The sequence below is a fragment of the Empidonax traillii genome, unplaced genomic scaffold (assembly GCF_003031625.1).
Source record: "Empidonax traillii isolate 1590-97213 ecotype Southwest subspecies unplaced genomic scaffold, ASM303162v1 scaffold172:size1107868, whole genome shotgun sequence".
Classification (NCBI taxonomy): Eukaryota; Metazoa; Chordata; class Aves; order Passeriformes; family Tyrannidae; genus Empidonax; species Empidonax traillii.
In genome coordinates this window covers 271,722-288,608 of record NW_020955365.1, presented here as the reverse complement: position 1 = coordinate 288,608, position 16,887 = coordinate 271,722, and the positions used below count along the sequence as shown (strand labels likewise).

The 16,887-nt window shown below is 39.0% G+C and overlaps 1 protein-coding gene across 1 annotated transcript in view; it reads right to left on the bottom strand.

The window, feature by feature from the left end:
* Positions 1 to 1,818: 1,818 nt before the first annotated feature.
* SLC17A8 (solute carrier family 17 member 8) overlaps positions 1,819 to 16,887 on the bottom strand; it is a 30,059-nt gene continuing 14,990 nt past the window's right edge. Inside the window, exons 4-12 of the mRNA XM_027885784.1 lie at positions 15,637 to 15,751; positions 14,958 to 15,045; positions 13,017 to 13,103; positions 11,946 to 12,085; positions 10,298 to 10,447; positions 7,262 to 7,394; positions 5,881 to 5,991; positions 4,382 to 4,509; positions 1,819 to 3,852 (exon numbers count right to left, since the gene is read on the bottom strand). Coding sequence (XP_027741585.1) covers positions 3,514 to 3,852; positions 4,382 to 4,509; positions 5,881 to 5,991; positions 7,262 to 7,394; positions 10,298 to 10,447; positions 11,946 to 12,085; positions 13,017 to 13,103; positions 14,958 to 15,045; positions 15,637 to 15,751 — 1,291 coding nt within the window. The 3' untranslated portion in view covers positions 1,819 to 3,513. The remainder of the gene's footprint in view (positions 3,853 to 4,381; positions 4,510 to 5,880; positions 5,992 to 7,261; positions 7,395 to 10,297; positions 10,448 to 11,945; positions 12,086 to 13,016; positions 13,104 to 14,957; positions 15,046 to 15,636; positions 15,752 to 16,887) is intronic.

Below are 16,887 nucleotides of genomic sequence, written 5' to 3'. Positions count from 1 at the left end.
TTCTTACATAAATATATGTAAGAGCAGTATTAATTATCATTGAACTTCTGCTAGTAATGCCTAAAAAACATGAGATGTGAAAGAAACAAAAGCTACAGCTTTCATTGTTAAGGAAGATAACACATTCCTATCCTGCTTCTTCTCTACTCAAACTTTAATTCATATTCTGTGGTCTATCTTACCACTTCACATTATGGAGAACTGACTCTTCCTCTGGCTCGCTTAAGATCTCTATTCCAGTATAAACTAAATTTTGCTCCCTTTTGCAATCAAAAGCCATTTTCAAATCCAACTCTGAGTTGTATGAGCACTGTCATAGTTGAAAATATGAAAATTATTTTGCAAGTGGGGACAGAAAAATATGCAAACAATGTGATAAATGAAATTTAATCAAGCTACTATTTTTCCTTAGAAAATATAATTTGAATTATTCACATCTACAAGCATTAGAGACATGACTTTTTTGGGAGTCAGGACTGGGATATGCCAGCTGTTTTCCTGATTCTTTAAATGTGCCAAGCTCTAACATATTTTAAAAAGTCGATTTAAAGAGAAGCACCCTCAGTGGCTGCACTTTCTTAGATTCTACAGTAAAATGCTATTGGAGCAGGTTGCAGAAAGAGACATCCAGCAAAACTGGACATACAAAGTCAGTTTGTTCTCAGAAAATTGTCTGTATTCTTGGTCATATAGGATTGTGGAAGCCACTGTGTAAATCAATTAGTTGATTAAGTAACAGAGATTTCCAGGAAAGAAAACTAGTTTCCAACCAGTGCTGCTGTTTATGCTTCATGCAATGTACCTGAAATATTTAAACAGATGAAAAGGAAAGTAAGAAAGGCAGCCCAAACATCTGAATGCCGGGAAAAGCACTGTGGCAAGCCTGTAACTTCAGCTGGTCAGAGCTGATATGAGGTCTCTGGAAAAAGTTAAATTTAGAAAAGAAAGAAAGAAAGTGTATTTTTTAAAAATGCAAAAGCTTGTCCAAATGTTTTTAAACCATTTTTTTTCAGGGTAACAAATAATGCTTAAATGTCCACTGAAGTCAAACTTCCACTGAACTAAATCAGTGCAGTTTGTTTGTGGATACAAAATGATCCTGCTAAACTGAGCTACTCACTGTTACTTGTGGCAGCTGTGGCGCATCTGTAACACTAAGAAATAGCAGCTACGTTCACCAGAGAGGCACGTGAGCTCTCATGGGCCAGTTGGCCATTTCCCAAACTTTTGGGATGTTTGTAGTTCTTTGTCATAACAACATTCCCTCCCTTTCTGTTCCTCTTAACAAGACAGGAAAGTTACCCTTTATCATTACTGGAAAAATGATGCTGCTTCTGAGAAAATGTTACTGTTTCTAGAACTGTACATTGTCTTGTCTTCCTTTCATCTCTGTCAGATTATACTTAAACAGATTCTTTTATTAAATCCCTTCATAATATGGTTTACCCTATTAAGAGTTCCTGTAGTAACTATATGCATGTTACATCACTGGAGAGGGAGGAAGTATCTCTTTGCTCTGCACATTGTAACACAATGGCCCTCTTTCCTTTGTAAATTGTGGGAGGCATTGCAAAATAGTTTGACAGTAGCTAGACTACCTTGTGTGATAGACTGATGAAAACATTTGACTCAAGTTCCTGCCAATTAAACCCCCAAATGTTGACTGTAAACTGCAAGAAATATTTTCTTATACCTGTTCTGAATATCAGTAGTGAAATAAGCAACTCTAGTCTAAACTAAAGTTTAGAATTTTGAAACAAAAAAAATTCTTTTTTGTTTTGACAGAATAAAGTTAGCAGATTTTTTTGAAGTGGCTTATTAATAAACTGCATTTTTGTCAGAGTGGGATTGAGCTGTACCATAAAAATACCCCTATCATTAAATTATCTGCTCATACCAACTGAAAAGTCTTCACTGAAGTCAAATTTGGTATGCATCCATTCGACTCACTTTCCATCTTATTTATACACAGTTGTAGACTGGATTTTTCTGGGTTGAAAAGAAACGAGACATGAACGGAAAATCAACTAACTTTCCAGTCTCCCTTTTTAATTACATTTGTAGGGAAGATAAATCTTCTGTGGATTCAAACAAATGTACAAGTGTAATTTCACTCCTGGTATTCAATTGCACTTCAAAAAAAAAAAAAAAAAATGCTTCTGAGAAATGTTCAAAACTCATGTGCATCACAGTGGCTATATATGGTACATGAGAACAATAACACTGAAACATCACAAAGCACAGCATAGGCTAGACATCACTTGAGTTTAATGAGGCAGTAGTCATAATGAGAGACAAATTAAAACACAGCTTACTGAAATTATCCGTTCTGAAAGAGTATCGATGTCATAATGAGTCTCTGAGCTGCAGCTAACTGTTTGAGATGACAGAGCATGCTCCACTAGTTGATTCTAAAAATGGTAGAAAAAGGCTAAAGCCACTTTATACTGTCAAACATATATCAATGGCAAAAGAGAATTACTTCTGGACATAGGTACCCCCATAACTCTCAGATGGTACAGTGCTTCATTTGTAACAAAAACAAGACTGAGGCATTGAAAAGTTACAGACCCAGAACTAAAGACTACTCCTGTAAGGAAGCTGATTCACCTAAATGAAGACTGTTGGTGTTGAGACCAGGAACTCTATCAGTATATTACTAGAAAAATATATTTAAATTACTTCACAACAATGAATTGAATGAGAATCCTAGTCCAAACAGGACTAAGATTTCCTTTCATAAGGAGTAATAATATTGCATCACTAATGATGATTTTGTATTCAAAATTATTTCATGCCAGCACAAAATCTTTGCAGGGTGTGAAATTTTATTTGCCTTATCCAGACTTTGTGGGCTGTGCATATAAAGAAGATTGTCAATCAATTTGAATGAACTATTGAAGCAACACTATGCCACTTTTGCTACATATTCCACTCCCTTTTGTTGAGTGACCACTAGTAATTAATTACAGCCTACAGTTATAAATTTGCTTTTCACTCTACTCTGATCTTTTAGCATGAGCTCATGTTTTGACATGGAATAAGCATTTTAAGTATCAATCTAGAGGAATCCTAAAAAGGCAAAGCAGGGTCACTCACAGCAGACTGTCACACCACTGGAGCCCCAGTGATTACACAGATCACTGTGGATCCATCGGATATGAATCGTCCTTTCTCTGTTCAGATGAGAAGATGAGGGAACTCCTTGCTCCTACAGTCAGTCTTACAGCTTGTATCAGGCAGGAGCCCTGCTGGCTGGTCATCTAATGGGCACAGAAATGCTTCCAAGGGCATATGATGGCTGGGAGAGGATTTAGTGTCATTTCTCCCAGTCGCTTTGTCATGAGCCCTCTTCCACAATATTAGGAGGGAACTATCACCCCTTGAATCTGGCCAACGGCCAGATGCTACATAATGGAATAAGAGAATAAACATGGATACCTGATGGTTTGGGGTGGCTAGGCAGAAGGGGTCAAGGGAGTAGATGCTATACAAATCTTACAGTTTTAAATATTAAGACAAATCTTGAAAATTTCCATTTTCATAATAGTATGAAGTCTGTTCTTCTGTGTCTTGAGTTACTTGCTTTTGCTTCCTCCATTCCCTTCTCTGTACTTCACTATTTTGACTGGTAGCACCATACATTTTCTTTGGACTTACAAAAGTTTCATTGTTCATCTCTGTTTCTTCAGCCAGTTCATCCTGATCAATTATGCCACATTTCTCTTCATTGAGGTTTTCAGGGTCAGCCCATTCCTGCTTCTCCCCAGAAGCAAAGATGGCATAGAATATCACACCACTGTAATGCACCAGGGCTGCGATCAGAAAGACGTTCTGCCATTCTTCACGAGTCTGAAAGAATGGTGCAGGTCTCATTAGGTTTTCAGTAAAAAGAAATATTACTCTCTGAATTACACCATGAATTAGTGTATATTGAACAAAGTGATCACTGTTTGATTCCTGATGTTGCAGATAAAATAATTTATAAGAATCACTGTGAAGAATTATTTTTCTTCCCATAACAACAGCTAATAAAATAAAATTTGGGTTTCTTTGGGTTTTTTTCTCATGTTGAAGTTTCTCTCTTGCATGTGAAATATTCATGGAGTTAGAAATGCAGGGATTTCTCTAACAACTAAGTTAATCTTATTGTAGATCAATGATTTCTTAGGAACCCTACCAGGGATGCATAGTAGAGGAGTTTCCCAAGTGCTAAGAATCAAGTCACCATGGTATCATAAAAGTGAATGTTTAAGACAGACAACAAAAGAAAACAGCTACAGAGACCAATGATAAAATGCAATACCCAGAAGTCTTTGAAATGTCTTAACTTTTGTTGTGCTACCCAATGGTTCTCCTAGAAAACACGGAGAAATGTTACCTTATGTTTTGTCATTGCACCAACAATGAGTGGACACACCATTCCTGACAGTGTCCCCACGCCGTTGGAGATCCCCATCAGAATGCTGGCATAACGTGGGGCTATGTCCAAGTGATTCACGTTGAATCCTACAAAGGATGAGAGGCAGTGGTCAGCTATGCAGCATTGTTCTACCAGGCCAACAGGGCTTTCAACATCCATTCTGGCTGAAGGAGCCTGAAAAAGGTAGGAACCCCTCTACCGTATGTATTAGAAAGAAGAGTAGTATTTTCTCGGTGATAAAGATGGAAGACATTGCAACTCCATTCTTTTTCAAAGCTCCCTATTTCCCCCACCTCTGGAGATCATGTTGTATTAAATTTAAGGTTTTAAGTGTCTGCACTTCACATCTTCTCATCCTGAAACAGTGCTCTCAGCAAATATTTCTAATTAAGGAATTAATACCTCATATTAATAAAAAATCTTCCATCTTTTTAATTAGGTAGTAGTAGTTTAACAACATGATAAAAAAGCAGACTATAAACAATTAGGAAAAATAATTAGCCTTACTGTAGTGTGTCGTCTGGGTATGTATTTTATTAAGAAATAAAAACAAATACTAAAAATCAAATACTAAATACTCAGAGAATTATCATGCCTTAGATAATGAAAATTAGTCATATGAACTAAGACTGATCACAAGAAATTAGGATGAATTCCAAGTGCATGGTATTAAATACAGTAAGAAGTGAACTACTGGGAAAATCCAGCAATAAAAATTGATTAATAGAAATGACCTGCTATGCAATGATCTCATAACTGAGTTACAAAACCACTTCCCATCTGCATAATCCTGAAATAACTGAAGACCAGCAGTCATTTTTCTGGTCAGTTTGGTTCAATAGATCCATCTTCTTGGCAGTCTTCTTAGAAGACATTTTTCTTCCATTTTCACAACAGAACATGTTTGTTTTTTTTAAGAATGATGATACTGATGGTGCAACAAAGCAGCCTGAGACTGGTGAGACCCAAGAAAGTGTTAGAAACAGCTGTTCTAGAGAAGAGTTGGTTGTAGGACACAACAAAGAGACGGCTGACCTAGAAAGCAGAAACAAGCCACTAGGTCTTGGAGCAGGATTGCAACTGATAGCCCCTGCACAGCTATTCACTGCAGAGTAACTCTCTCTCTCTCTCTCTCTCTTTCTCCCTTTAGGGATACAGTTTAAACAAGAAAATGGCAACTGACACTGTAAAATTATAGTAGAAAATAACAGCAGAACACTGATGTAAACTGGAATCAATAAAAAGCAGGCTTGCTTCAAAGCTTTATGTTCTGTGTGCAGTATGTTTTATAGATTATGAAATAAATTATTTCTGATAAGGAAAAAAATAGGGAACATCCCATAAGTAGCCACATTAAGTGCAAACATAATAATAGAAATCATGACAGTAAGAACAGTGAGGATAATAACATCACTTTTATCAGGAACAGTAAAACCAAGAACAAGATTAATTCTTACCTGAAATGGCAAAGCCACTGAAGCCTACTGCTAACACCAGAAAGGAAATGGCCACTCCTTTTGTATGAGAGTAACCAACCACCAAAAGTAAGGTTGCTTCCATCCCAAAGCCTTGAAATGAAACACATGAAAATGAATTACGTTTAAATTACTATTGGTCATGGAGATGCTAATAAGGACTATCCAGAATAGAAGCTTAAAGTGAGACAAAATTCTTTTGTATCTTATAGCTATTCTTAAACATACTTGGGAACTTTCTGGATTTGCAGGAATATTTGTATATTTACTGTCTGAAGATATACTTTTTTTTACTCCTTGTTCATTGCTGTGTAAATGACCCAAGCAATTGGTGAAGTTAATTCACTGAACAGTATAGGAAAACAATGAGAAAGTGGCTCTGTGCAAAGGGAAGAAAAATTTATAACCAAAAAGCATTATAGGGAAAGGAGAAAAACATTTGCCTTCAATATCTAATGGTTGTAGTGATGCAAGATGTTCTTGGTAAATGGAACAAAAGAGTGCTTTACATGCAAGTGTGCTACCGACACCATAGGATGTTCCTGGGCATCACAGGGCACTTTTAGTCTTTGCTATTACTGCGAATTAATATTTTCTATTATGTAACAGTACAATCCTTCTGGTTTGTTTTTTTTAATGATGCTATTAATATGCCCTGAAAATTCAGTGAATTTGAGCATCCTTTGTGAAGATGCATAGCAAGGTGCGTGGTGTCTCTGACTGCAGCCATCTCTGTTTCTAGCAGCCCCTACCATCTATAAATAACATAAGCCAGCAATTGGCAGTGGATAACTAACTGTGCCACAGGCTATCTGGCTTGAAATATTTTCTTTAATTAAGTATCAACCTTACAGGTTGATGTCACTGATTTTGCAGTTCAGTGACTGAATCAGAAACAAATTACTTTGTGCTGAGTAAAAATGAGCCTATCCATCCTTCAACTATTTTTTCTCCTAAGCCTTCCAGCTTAAACTTGCCAGTGAGTTCTGCTGAAAGTATCAAATGGGAGCATTGCCAGTTATTACAAGACTATATCCACGGGAAAGCGTCTCTCCAGCACCATGGTACAGGGTTAACTTTGTATGAGTTTGCTGTATGAGGCCTATTTGACCATACTACTCTATTGCCCTTTCAATTATTAACTAGACTTCTTGCCTCCTATCTTTTAAAAAGTATGTTCATATGAGTAAGGATTTATGCCATGAGACATTAGCTCTCCATTTAATGCTTCAGATTAACCAGCTGTAAATGCAACCTTGAATAAATCATCTCAATACAATTAAACATGAACTAAACTATTATACTTGCAGCATACAATTGCAGCATACAATTGAAATACCGTATTTTCAGAGCCCAATAGTACCTCCACAGTTCATGACCTTCCTTACAGTGGTGGTGGTTAAGATCTTCCTGCTCCGTAGGAAGTCAGCTAGCTGCCCTCCGATGGGTACGATGATTGTCATGACCATGTGAGGAACTGCTGACAAAAGGCCAACCTGCAATTAGGCAAATAACTGCTTACTGCTCACATCCTCCTTCAAGGTTTAGGGGGAAGAGAACAGGAACCAGAACTTTCCTTCACCTCTGTCCACCTTGCCACCATTTGATACTTTTTTATCCTAGATTCTTGTGTGGAAGGTTTGCAGACAGGTCCAATAGGAACTGCAGCTAAGACCTGTGTGACCTTAAGCTACCTTTAACCCATCTTTAGAGAATTCTAGGAGCTTGAGAGACTCCAGCAAACTTTTGTCCAGGTAATAGCAGCTTTTCTCCCAGGCCTTCTCATTAATGGCAGTATATGAGCCACAGCATGGTTGACCAGAGCCTACGGCACTAGTGAAGTGGAAAGAGCCTGGGCACCTTCAGTCATTTTTTTGGGGCTAACCTGGTGGTTTTCCTTCCTTCCTCCCTTCCTCCCTCCCTCTCTCCCTGAAGGACTGAAGCACAGGTAGGGTTTTTTCTCTGTTCCTATTTATTTCCTGACAGTAGACGACTGCTGCGTATTTGTACATATTCAAGAGGCAGGGGGAAGAGGCAAAAGATATATTAAAGAGTAAAAAGAGAATTTGATCTAAAAAGTCTGATTCTGATGCTCTGATGGAGTTTTTCCTCTCTCCAACAGCCAACGAAGGAGCACAAGAAAACTGCTCTAATTTATCTGATTAGAGGAGATGCCAAAAGTTGGGTAATGGAAGAAACACCTCCTTATGGCCCAGGAGGAGAAACCAGAGCACAGATGAGAATCTCCCCTTAGAAAAATCATCAATATACCTAGTCTTCCATGGTTACTCTAAAGAGTTGCTTAGAAGACTGCTTATATTAAATTCTATTGTAGATATCACAAAGCCCTGTCTTAACTGTCCTGATACTGGAGTGTTCTATCTTGGTTTTCAACTGCTTTTATGTATTTTTGTTATTCAGGTTCTCAAGGAGCTCCTTTCTGAATAACAAGTCTATCCCCATCACCTGCCACTGTGTACAGGAAGGAAACGCCTACACATTGTATATGGACTGAAGACAGTGCAGCATAAAACCTGACATTATCATATAATTTTACAAATTATTAAATAAGCATATGTGTAAAGGTATGTATGCATTTTTATTCTTGTGGGATTACAGCCTACAAACTAATGTTCATCTGTAGATTTCCATAGAATCCCAGAATCACAGAGTAATTGAGGTTGGAAGGAGCCTCAGTGGGTCATCTTCTTCAATTCCTGTCCAGACAGCTTCTGAATGTCTCCAGGGATGAAGATTCCACAACTTCTCTGAGCAACCTGTGCAGTGTTGTCACCCTCATAGTATAAAAGTTTTTCCTGATGTTCAGAGGGAAACTCCCATGTTTCAGTTTGTGCCCATTGTCTCTTGACCTGTGACTAGGCACTAAACTAGAGCCTAGTTTCATCTTCTTTACACTGTCCCTTCGGATATTTTCACATATTGATGAGAATCCTGCTAAGCCTTTTCTTCTCCAGGCTAAAAAGTTCCAGCTCTCTTAGCCTTTCTTCATAGGAGAAATGTTCCCATTCCTTAATCATCTTCATGGCCCTTCACTGAATTTTCTCCAGTATGTCCATGGTTCTCTTGTACTGGGGAGGTCAGAACTGGACACAGTACTTCAAGTGTGGCCTCACCAGTGCTGTGTAGAGGGTAAAGGTCACCTCCCTTTTCCTGCTGATCTTTCCATAATGCATCCCAGGATAACACTGGTCTTTACTGGGAGGGAACATTGCTGGCTCACATCCAACCTGGTATCCAGCAGGACCGCAAGGTCCTTTTGTGCTAAGTTGCTTTCCAGTTGGGCAGACCCCAGCATGAAATTGTTTCTCCCCAGATGCAGGATTTTGCTCTTTCCCTTATTGCATGAGGTTCCTGTCAGCCCATTTCCCCAGTCTGCAAAGTTCCTCTGTATGGCAGCACAACCCTGTAGCCTATCAGACACTCCTTCTAGTTTTGTACCATCTGCAGACTTGCTGAGGGCACACTCTTCCCCATCATCCAGATCATTAATGAAGATGTCAAACAGGATCAGACTCAGTATGTCCCTCAGGCTACTGAGTTTTAGTGGTCAGCATCTCATCTTCTAGAAGCTTTTCCTTGAAGCAGTAATTTAGTGAGAAGTTTGAGTTTACTTTCTAGAGTGCACAACCTCATTATATTGACAGTCAGTCAGTTTTATGTTGGTTTTAAATTAGTGAGGTACAGAGGGGTGCAACTCTAGCATTAATGAAAAGCAGCTCAGAATAAATAAATCTAATTTTTCTTATATCCCTGATATTCATCTGTATGTTGTACTTGGCCATTCAGAGTGTCATTGCTATCATGTCATAACTTGGAAACACTGTGCTCCCACAGCAAATAAATAATGATGATCTTTGCTATCATTATCAGTCATACAGTTGCTTGAAAATAATTACCACATATAGCAAGTAGTTTGTTAAAGTAATGGGTTTTTTAAAGGGAAAACCTTTCTGAAACAATTATTCTGAATTCCTCATTCATGTTTTGAAGAGAGACTGTGACAATCCTGATTTTAATGAAGTGGTGGTGGCAAAAAATGCTTGGAATAATCTACTGGACTTATCTGATTTCTCCTCAAACAATCTGCATAGAATCATAGAAACATTATGGTTGGAAAAGACCTCCAAGATAATCGAGTCCCAGCTTTTGACCAAACATCACCATGCCAACCAAACCATAGTTCTACATTTTAAGTGCCATGTCCATTCACATCTTGAACACTTCCCGGGGTGATGATTCCACCTCCTCCCTGGGCAGCTCATTCCAATGCTTAACCACCCTTTCAGTGAAGAATTCTTCCTGATTTTCAACCTGAGCCTCCCCTGGTGCATCTCCTAGGGTGAGGTCTGAAGGTCACAGCTTCATCCCACACATTTACCTTGCTTATTGCAAATCCAAAGACTTCTTCAAAGTAAGCAGGCTGACTTATAAGGAGCAAATAGAAGGTCCAGCTTCTGCAGAAGTTTGCCACAATGATTGCATAAACTGGCATTGAAGTGAAAAATCTCTTCCACGGAGTACTAAATTTCTAGGGAAAAAAAAAACAAAACACACAAAAATTGAGTAGACAGAGGCAGAATAAAGGACTCATTTTTTTTTGATCAGGCCTATCAAGTACGTTGCATGCAACTTACATTGCAGATCACTTAGAATGCAAGCAAAATATACCTCTTGAATTAATGGCAAAAAACAGGTAGTGAAATTTTCTTAGAATAGTTGAGATTTTTAAGATGAATCCTGCACCACTATTGCCCTGCTTACTGAAATTACATGAGGTCTTCTGGAATCCTGCTATTAGGATAACAGGATCAGTAATAGAAAAGTAGAGAAAACCTTGTGTTGTTCCCCCCTTTTGGCATTACATAATTTGAGACATTCTCCTGAAAGCAGTGTGAAAAAAGTGTTATCCATGCTAGGAGACATACAGTGGCACAGCAACAAGCAGCTACCTGCTTCAACTTAATTTAGTTCAGAAAAAAAAGGCTTATGGTAGACAATTTAATTTCTGTAACTTGCTTTTGGCATTTTCAGTTTCTATATTTGTTCCAGTACTCCATATATGAGGAATAAAACACACTTCAGAGAACTATTCATTTGCAATAGAATTCAAATCAGAAGGTGAAATATGTAGCTATGGCAACATATATTGACATTCTCCTTTTTAAAAATAAAGCTGTGTTCTACAGGCAGCCATACACCTGCACTTGTGTGTACCACCACATGAAGGTGGTACTAGTGTCCTTTGCTTTAAAACCACCATACAGCAAGGAAAATCCATGATCTGGAAAAACGATGTGTGTCTCCAGCCAAGACCTGATTGAATTCAGCCAAACCTCAGGAGCATGCTCAAAAGCAGAGCCTAGTATTTTACTTCAGAGTTACTTTGTTCCAGAATGTTCAAGACTAAAAGCCAAGAAAGAACAGTTTATCAAGAAACACCGTTGGTTTTCACCACTAGCAAAAATAAGTTACCTCAGGGAAAGGAGACAAGTTTGATGGAAAAATAGATTTTAGCTCAAAGTTTCCAGGATCTTCCAGGATCTTCTCAGTGAGAGGATAAGGAGCCTTACGGAAGGACCTGAGCTGGTGTGAGAGTGAGCAGGGCAGAAAACCTGTCCTTAAACTTTTAGATTTGCAATCATCCTTAAGAAGAGTTCAAAAGGCAGATGGATAAATTAACATCTGCAGCCAGGTTTCTTATTTAGTTAAATCTATTATTGTATTTTAGAACAAGCATGACAGTTACTCAAGAGCAGGAGACCAGAATTTATGTTTCTTCCCTCCCTAGATCAGGGAAGCTCTATGAGCCATGGGCTGAAACAGCATTATGTGTTTTCCTTTTGCTGTACTCATCCTCTCCAGCTGCATGAACCTGATCCTGTAATGTTCATAAAAGGAAAAGCCCCTAAACATCAACAGAAACTAGTTCTGCCACTCTTACTCAGCTAAAAGTATCCATCCAGTCTTATGCTTATCTTGTACAAAGTGCTCACAAATTATAATAAGAAAAGCATTTTTTTACTTACACTTGCATTAGCCAGGCTAGCTCCTTCTCCTATACTTGTTTCTATATATATTCTTTCTTCGTTGCTTATTGTTGGATGTGCAGCAGGACTCTCATAGGCATGAAGCAACCAGAACATGTACCAAACAATCCCAAACATTCCTGCAGAGGCCAGAATAGCAAAGCTTGATTTTAAAAGCCAATAAAGCCTTCAGTATCTGCAAGTCTTGAAGTTTGTTCCAAGAGTCAATTAAACCAAACCTGCACAGAAATTATGCCCAGAGAAGTAACAAAGTACTTTCCCTAACTCTATGTGTATTGTAAACCTGATTGCAAAGCATTTGAGTATTTTGTTGCTTGTACTACGTTATGCATGGGACAGAGGAAAGGCAGAAGGAAAGCTCTGTGTAGAACCAGGGGAAGGAAAAAAGCAGACAGGCCATAACCTGATCAAAATCTGCATAAAGGGATTTCACAATCAGATGGTGATGGCAAATCTTGTGGTGTGTCCTGTATCTCCAGAGAAAACAGAGAAAACCTGTCTTAACTGGGTCGCTGATGTGCAAGGCTAGGTTGGAGACAGCTCTGCTGCATACTGGGTGGACGGGGGGAAGAGGCACAACAGATCAGCACTAAGGCCATACGTGTGTAGTGGGAGACCACTTTGTAAAGGTGGTGTTGTTTTCTTGAAGATGGGCAGCGCAGGGAAGATTTCTTGGGGCAGAAGTTTTCAGAGACATTTGGCTCCCCATCAGCAGCAAAAGCTCTAGCATTCACTGCTAGTGTGCGTCTGGGGCAGATACCACACAAGTGTTTGTGCTACAGAGGAGCCTCTGCAACTGCATCCAGCCCTGCCACTGGGTGACCATGAGCTGTAGCCTGATCAATTTTTAAAATTTTACAACCTTTTGTAACAGATGATTGCAAAATGAAAGCTCTCAGAATCTGCAGTATGTAGAGACTAAACTGGAATACCCATTTGCAACCTTTTCATTCATCAAAACAACTCTGATCCATACTTGTTAGGCAGGTTTAAGTAAACAGCTGGCACTACCAGTTTAGTGGCAGAGGTCCTTCATGTTAAACAACTCACCATAAATATAGAAGACAGATGACCATCCTATATACTGTACCAGCACACCCGCCAGTGGCATGGCAACCACTGCACCTGCATAAGACCCTGAGGAGAAAATGGATTAGTGAAACATGTCAGTCATGATAGGTGTGCCCAGCTTTCAGAGCAGATGATCCAGACAGGTGCTTATGGAGGAAGAACCAGAGGGACAAGTTCGGCCGACTTTTTATGAACATGGAGAATGGGATGGAAGCTCCAAAATTTTGCTTGGGGTGGTGGGAAGGACTGACTCTTGTTGGTGTGAGATATCCAGTCTCATTTTGCAGTTAGAAGGGTTGTGCCCTGTAGGTAAATAGGATCTGCACATCCAAGATTGATGACAAACCATTACAAAGGCATAAGCTGTATGTATGCACTCAAGTGGGAAATCCCACATAACCCCATGGTACATGAGGTGAGTTTTGGAGAAATTAATGACCCAAGTTTTGGAAGTCTTCCTTGGTGCCAAGGAATCCTGATGATTGCAGATATTCAGGGAGGCTCTTGTCATGGCTCTAGATCTATCACCACACGGGGCCTAGCAGTGGAAAGAGTGTTCAAACAAAACCTGAGTCCGTGTAGCCATGTTTAGTTCATAACAGAGGCATAAACAAACAGCTCGAATAAATAGGCAAATGTTGACAGAAAAAGAAAGCATAAAAACATGATCTGTGCCAAGATTTCTGATTGGGAAATATACAATAATGGTGAAATATATTTCCAAGTGACTTGTAGAAAGAGATGAGTATTTAAGTGCAGTCTAGACATCAGGTTTCAGTGCAAGGTGGTACCAGTGGTTTCACAAGTGAAGAGTGTTGCTTTGAATTATTCTAGGAAATGAGAAACTTGTGGTTTTGAGAGTATTACATAGTTAATTAATAAACACTTGTTAATAATCTACTCATTAGCAGATACTTCTCTGCAATGGTTCAAATGATCCTTCCCTCTCATCTCCACGCAATTCATTTTTCCTACAGCAATAGAAAAGCCCCAGGCCAGAATGTAGATAGAGACACTGGGAACCTGGTTAATATGGAATTAAATAATTTTTCCATTGTTACTATGCACCTTTCAAGTGCAAAACTCAGGGATCTCTAGCCACTAAAATGCCTGAGCTGAAGGATGGATCTTTCTCTATCTTTCAAGGAGAGAGCATTGATGGTTGAGAGACTTCTTTTGATCTGTTCTTCTGCAAAAAATGGAAACACCTAAATAATCACTAAATCCTGAAGTAATTTGTAACAAAAATAAAATTCCCATAATATACAAACATAGGATTTTTCCTTTTGCTTCACTTCTCCTTTTCTCCTTTATCTTGTTTTTCAATGCTGTATTTTCCCTAGCCTTTCAACTCCACTGCTGATGGACAGAATTTTTTTCCTATGACTTTCACATTTTCTATTGAACATTTTCTCCTACAGACATTCATCTTCAGCTGTCAGCATTGGAAAGGGACTCAGAGAAAAGGCCAAAGTATGTGTTTGACCATAACTCAAAAGACAATGAAGCAAAACAGCTACTGGCAAGAAGTTACATCATCTCCACTGCAATATATTGAGAAGCCAGCCTAAAGTTCTTTTAAGATAATATTTGAGTGTGTGTTTGTTTAGGAGCATCCATTCAGTATGTATAATAAATGGAATGCCTAAGGATGGAGCAGATAAAAAAAATACAGTGTAATTTCTTTCATGTGACACCTCTAGACCCATTTTAGTTTACTATGAGAGCCATTATGAGTGTTGGCTTCAAATGATAAAATGGTGACATATGAAACAAGGACTCTCAGGTTCCTGAGCTTAGAGTACAAGCCACTTTTAGGAAAAGGTAGTGGGTTTGCATTTCTCTTTAAACTAATGAAATTAATGAAATAAATCCAGTAGGAATATATACGTACACAAACCACATAAGCTATCAACTTACCACAGAATGATGTGGTAGCCAACCTGCTCCTCTCCAGCGGCGGAGCCCATTTACTCCACATCCCATGGCAGGCTGGGTAGGTGACACCCTGGCAGACATTTCACAGATCATATGATTTGTTTTCACTGCATTCTACTTGAAATATTGCAAAATCACAGAATATCCTGAGTTGGAAGGGACCCACAAGGATCATCAAGTCCAACTCTTTGCCCTGCACAAGACCATACCCAAGAGTCACACCATGTGCCTAAGGGTAAAGTAGTTGCTCATACTATCCATACTGTCCAGCTGTTTGCCATCATGGAATGATGTAGGAAGGGTTAGATAAGTCTGGAAGAGTTCAGTTGTTAGGGTATGAAGATGTCAAACTGATCTTGATTACTTTGTACTTCAATAGTAATATATTCTGAGGTAAAAGTGCTGTTTAGCATATGCAGTGGATGGCACAAGTAAACTAAAATAGATCAAACTGCAGCACCAGAAACAAATTTTTCTTCACTTGTAAGTAAACTTAAAGATATAAATCAGCATGATTAAAAAAATTATCATCTAAAAATGAGTGGCAAGGTAAACTGTAGATTGATCAGAAAGCTTGATCAAAAAGATCTTACAATTTTTTAGAACCAAATCTCAAAAAACAAACCATGTTTGAAAGGATCAAAATGGTGAGTGCTCCTACCTCCACCAGACCTTGAAGAATCCTGACAAACATCACACAGCCATAATGCACTCTTGCTGCAGAAGGGATGATCATGTTCAATGTAGATGTTAGAAAGATAGCTGCTCCAAATACCCTGTGGGGAAAAGTACCATGAAAGGGAATAAAATTATTGTCCATTTTTCAGAATTGACACTGTTTTCAGTTACAGTTGCAGAGACAATTGCACTTACCACCATCTCAGCAACCCAAATACTTGTGAATTCCCCTTATTGTCAAAAGGGGATAAATACTCAGATGGTCTATACATTTTCTTCTCTGAATGGAACAGAATTTTTGTACCTGCTCAAACAAAGGTGCTGGACTTTATTTATGTCAAGAGGATTAGATATGGATGTGGGTACTGGAGTCCTGGAGATACTGTTTATATGAATCCTGACCTGAGAGAAGTATTGCTAGGAAGCAGCAGGAAGTACTTAAATTCCGTTATAACAAGAGGGTTTAACTTAAATTAGGTAAGACCTGGTTTAAGTGCCTCTGTGAACATGGGAGTGAGCTGGTTAGTTCCACTTGCCGCTGCTGGAGTGTGTAACAGGGCTGCTTAAGATCAGTTCCTTTCCAACATCAGTTCTCTAAATAACAGCTACAAATGTCGTTTATGACTATGACATAGAAGGGACATTTCTACAAGACAAATTCTGGGAAAAACGTAATATAAACATTTTGTTACTCTGCTTGGGAAGAGTGCTTGCTGCAGCTGGGCACAAGTCACTTGAGGATTTAAATGTACCTGGGCCTCAGTGCCTTTGTGAAATCATTTGCAGCCTCCCAGAGGTCAGCATGTTAGAGAAACAGGCAGCAGATACCTCTGTGTAACAGTAATGGATGCAAACAGCAGTCCTGAAAGTACAGGCTACTCAGAGGCCCTAGGGTAGCACTCAAAGCTGTGTCTGCTGCACTCACCACAGTCTGTGGGAGCTTTTCCCAACACGGACATGGACTTTCCTGTATTTAACTGAAGACAGGTGCACACTTAGTGCCCAGTGTCAACAATAAACAACAGTGACACTAGACAGGGAAGACAGCTGGGCTACAAGGCAGTTGTTTCAGTGTGGCATAGGCTCTGGGTTTGTCAGGCACTGATGCTGCAATGCAAGGGAAGAGTATCCCTGGATTCCCAGCTTGTGCCTGGAAAGGACGTCTGGAAGTTCATTTGAAAACTGAGACTGCTGCATCATGAAAAACATCATTGGAAACCAAGAAATGGGCTGG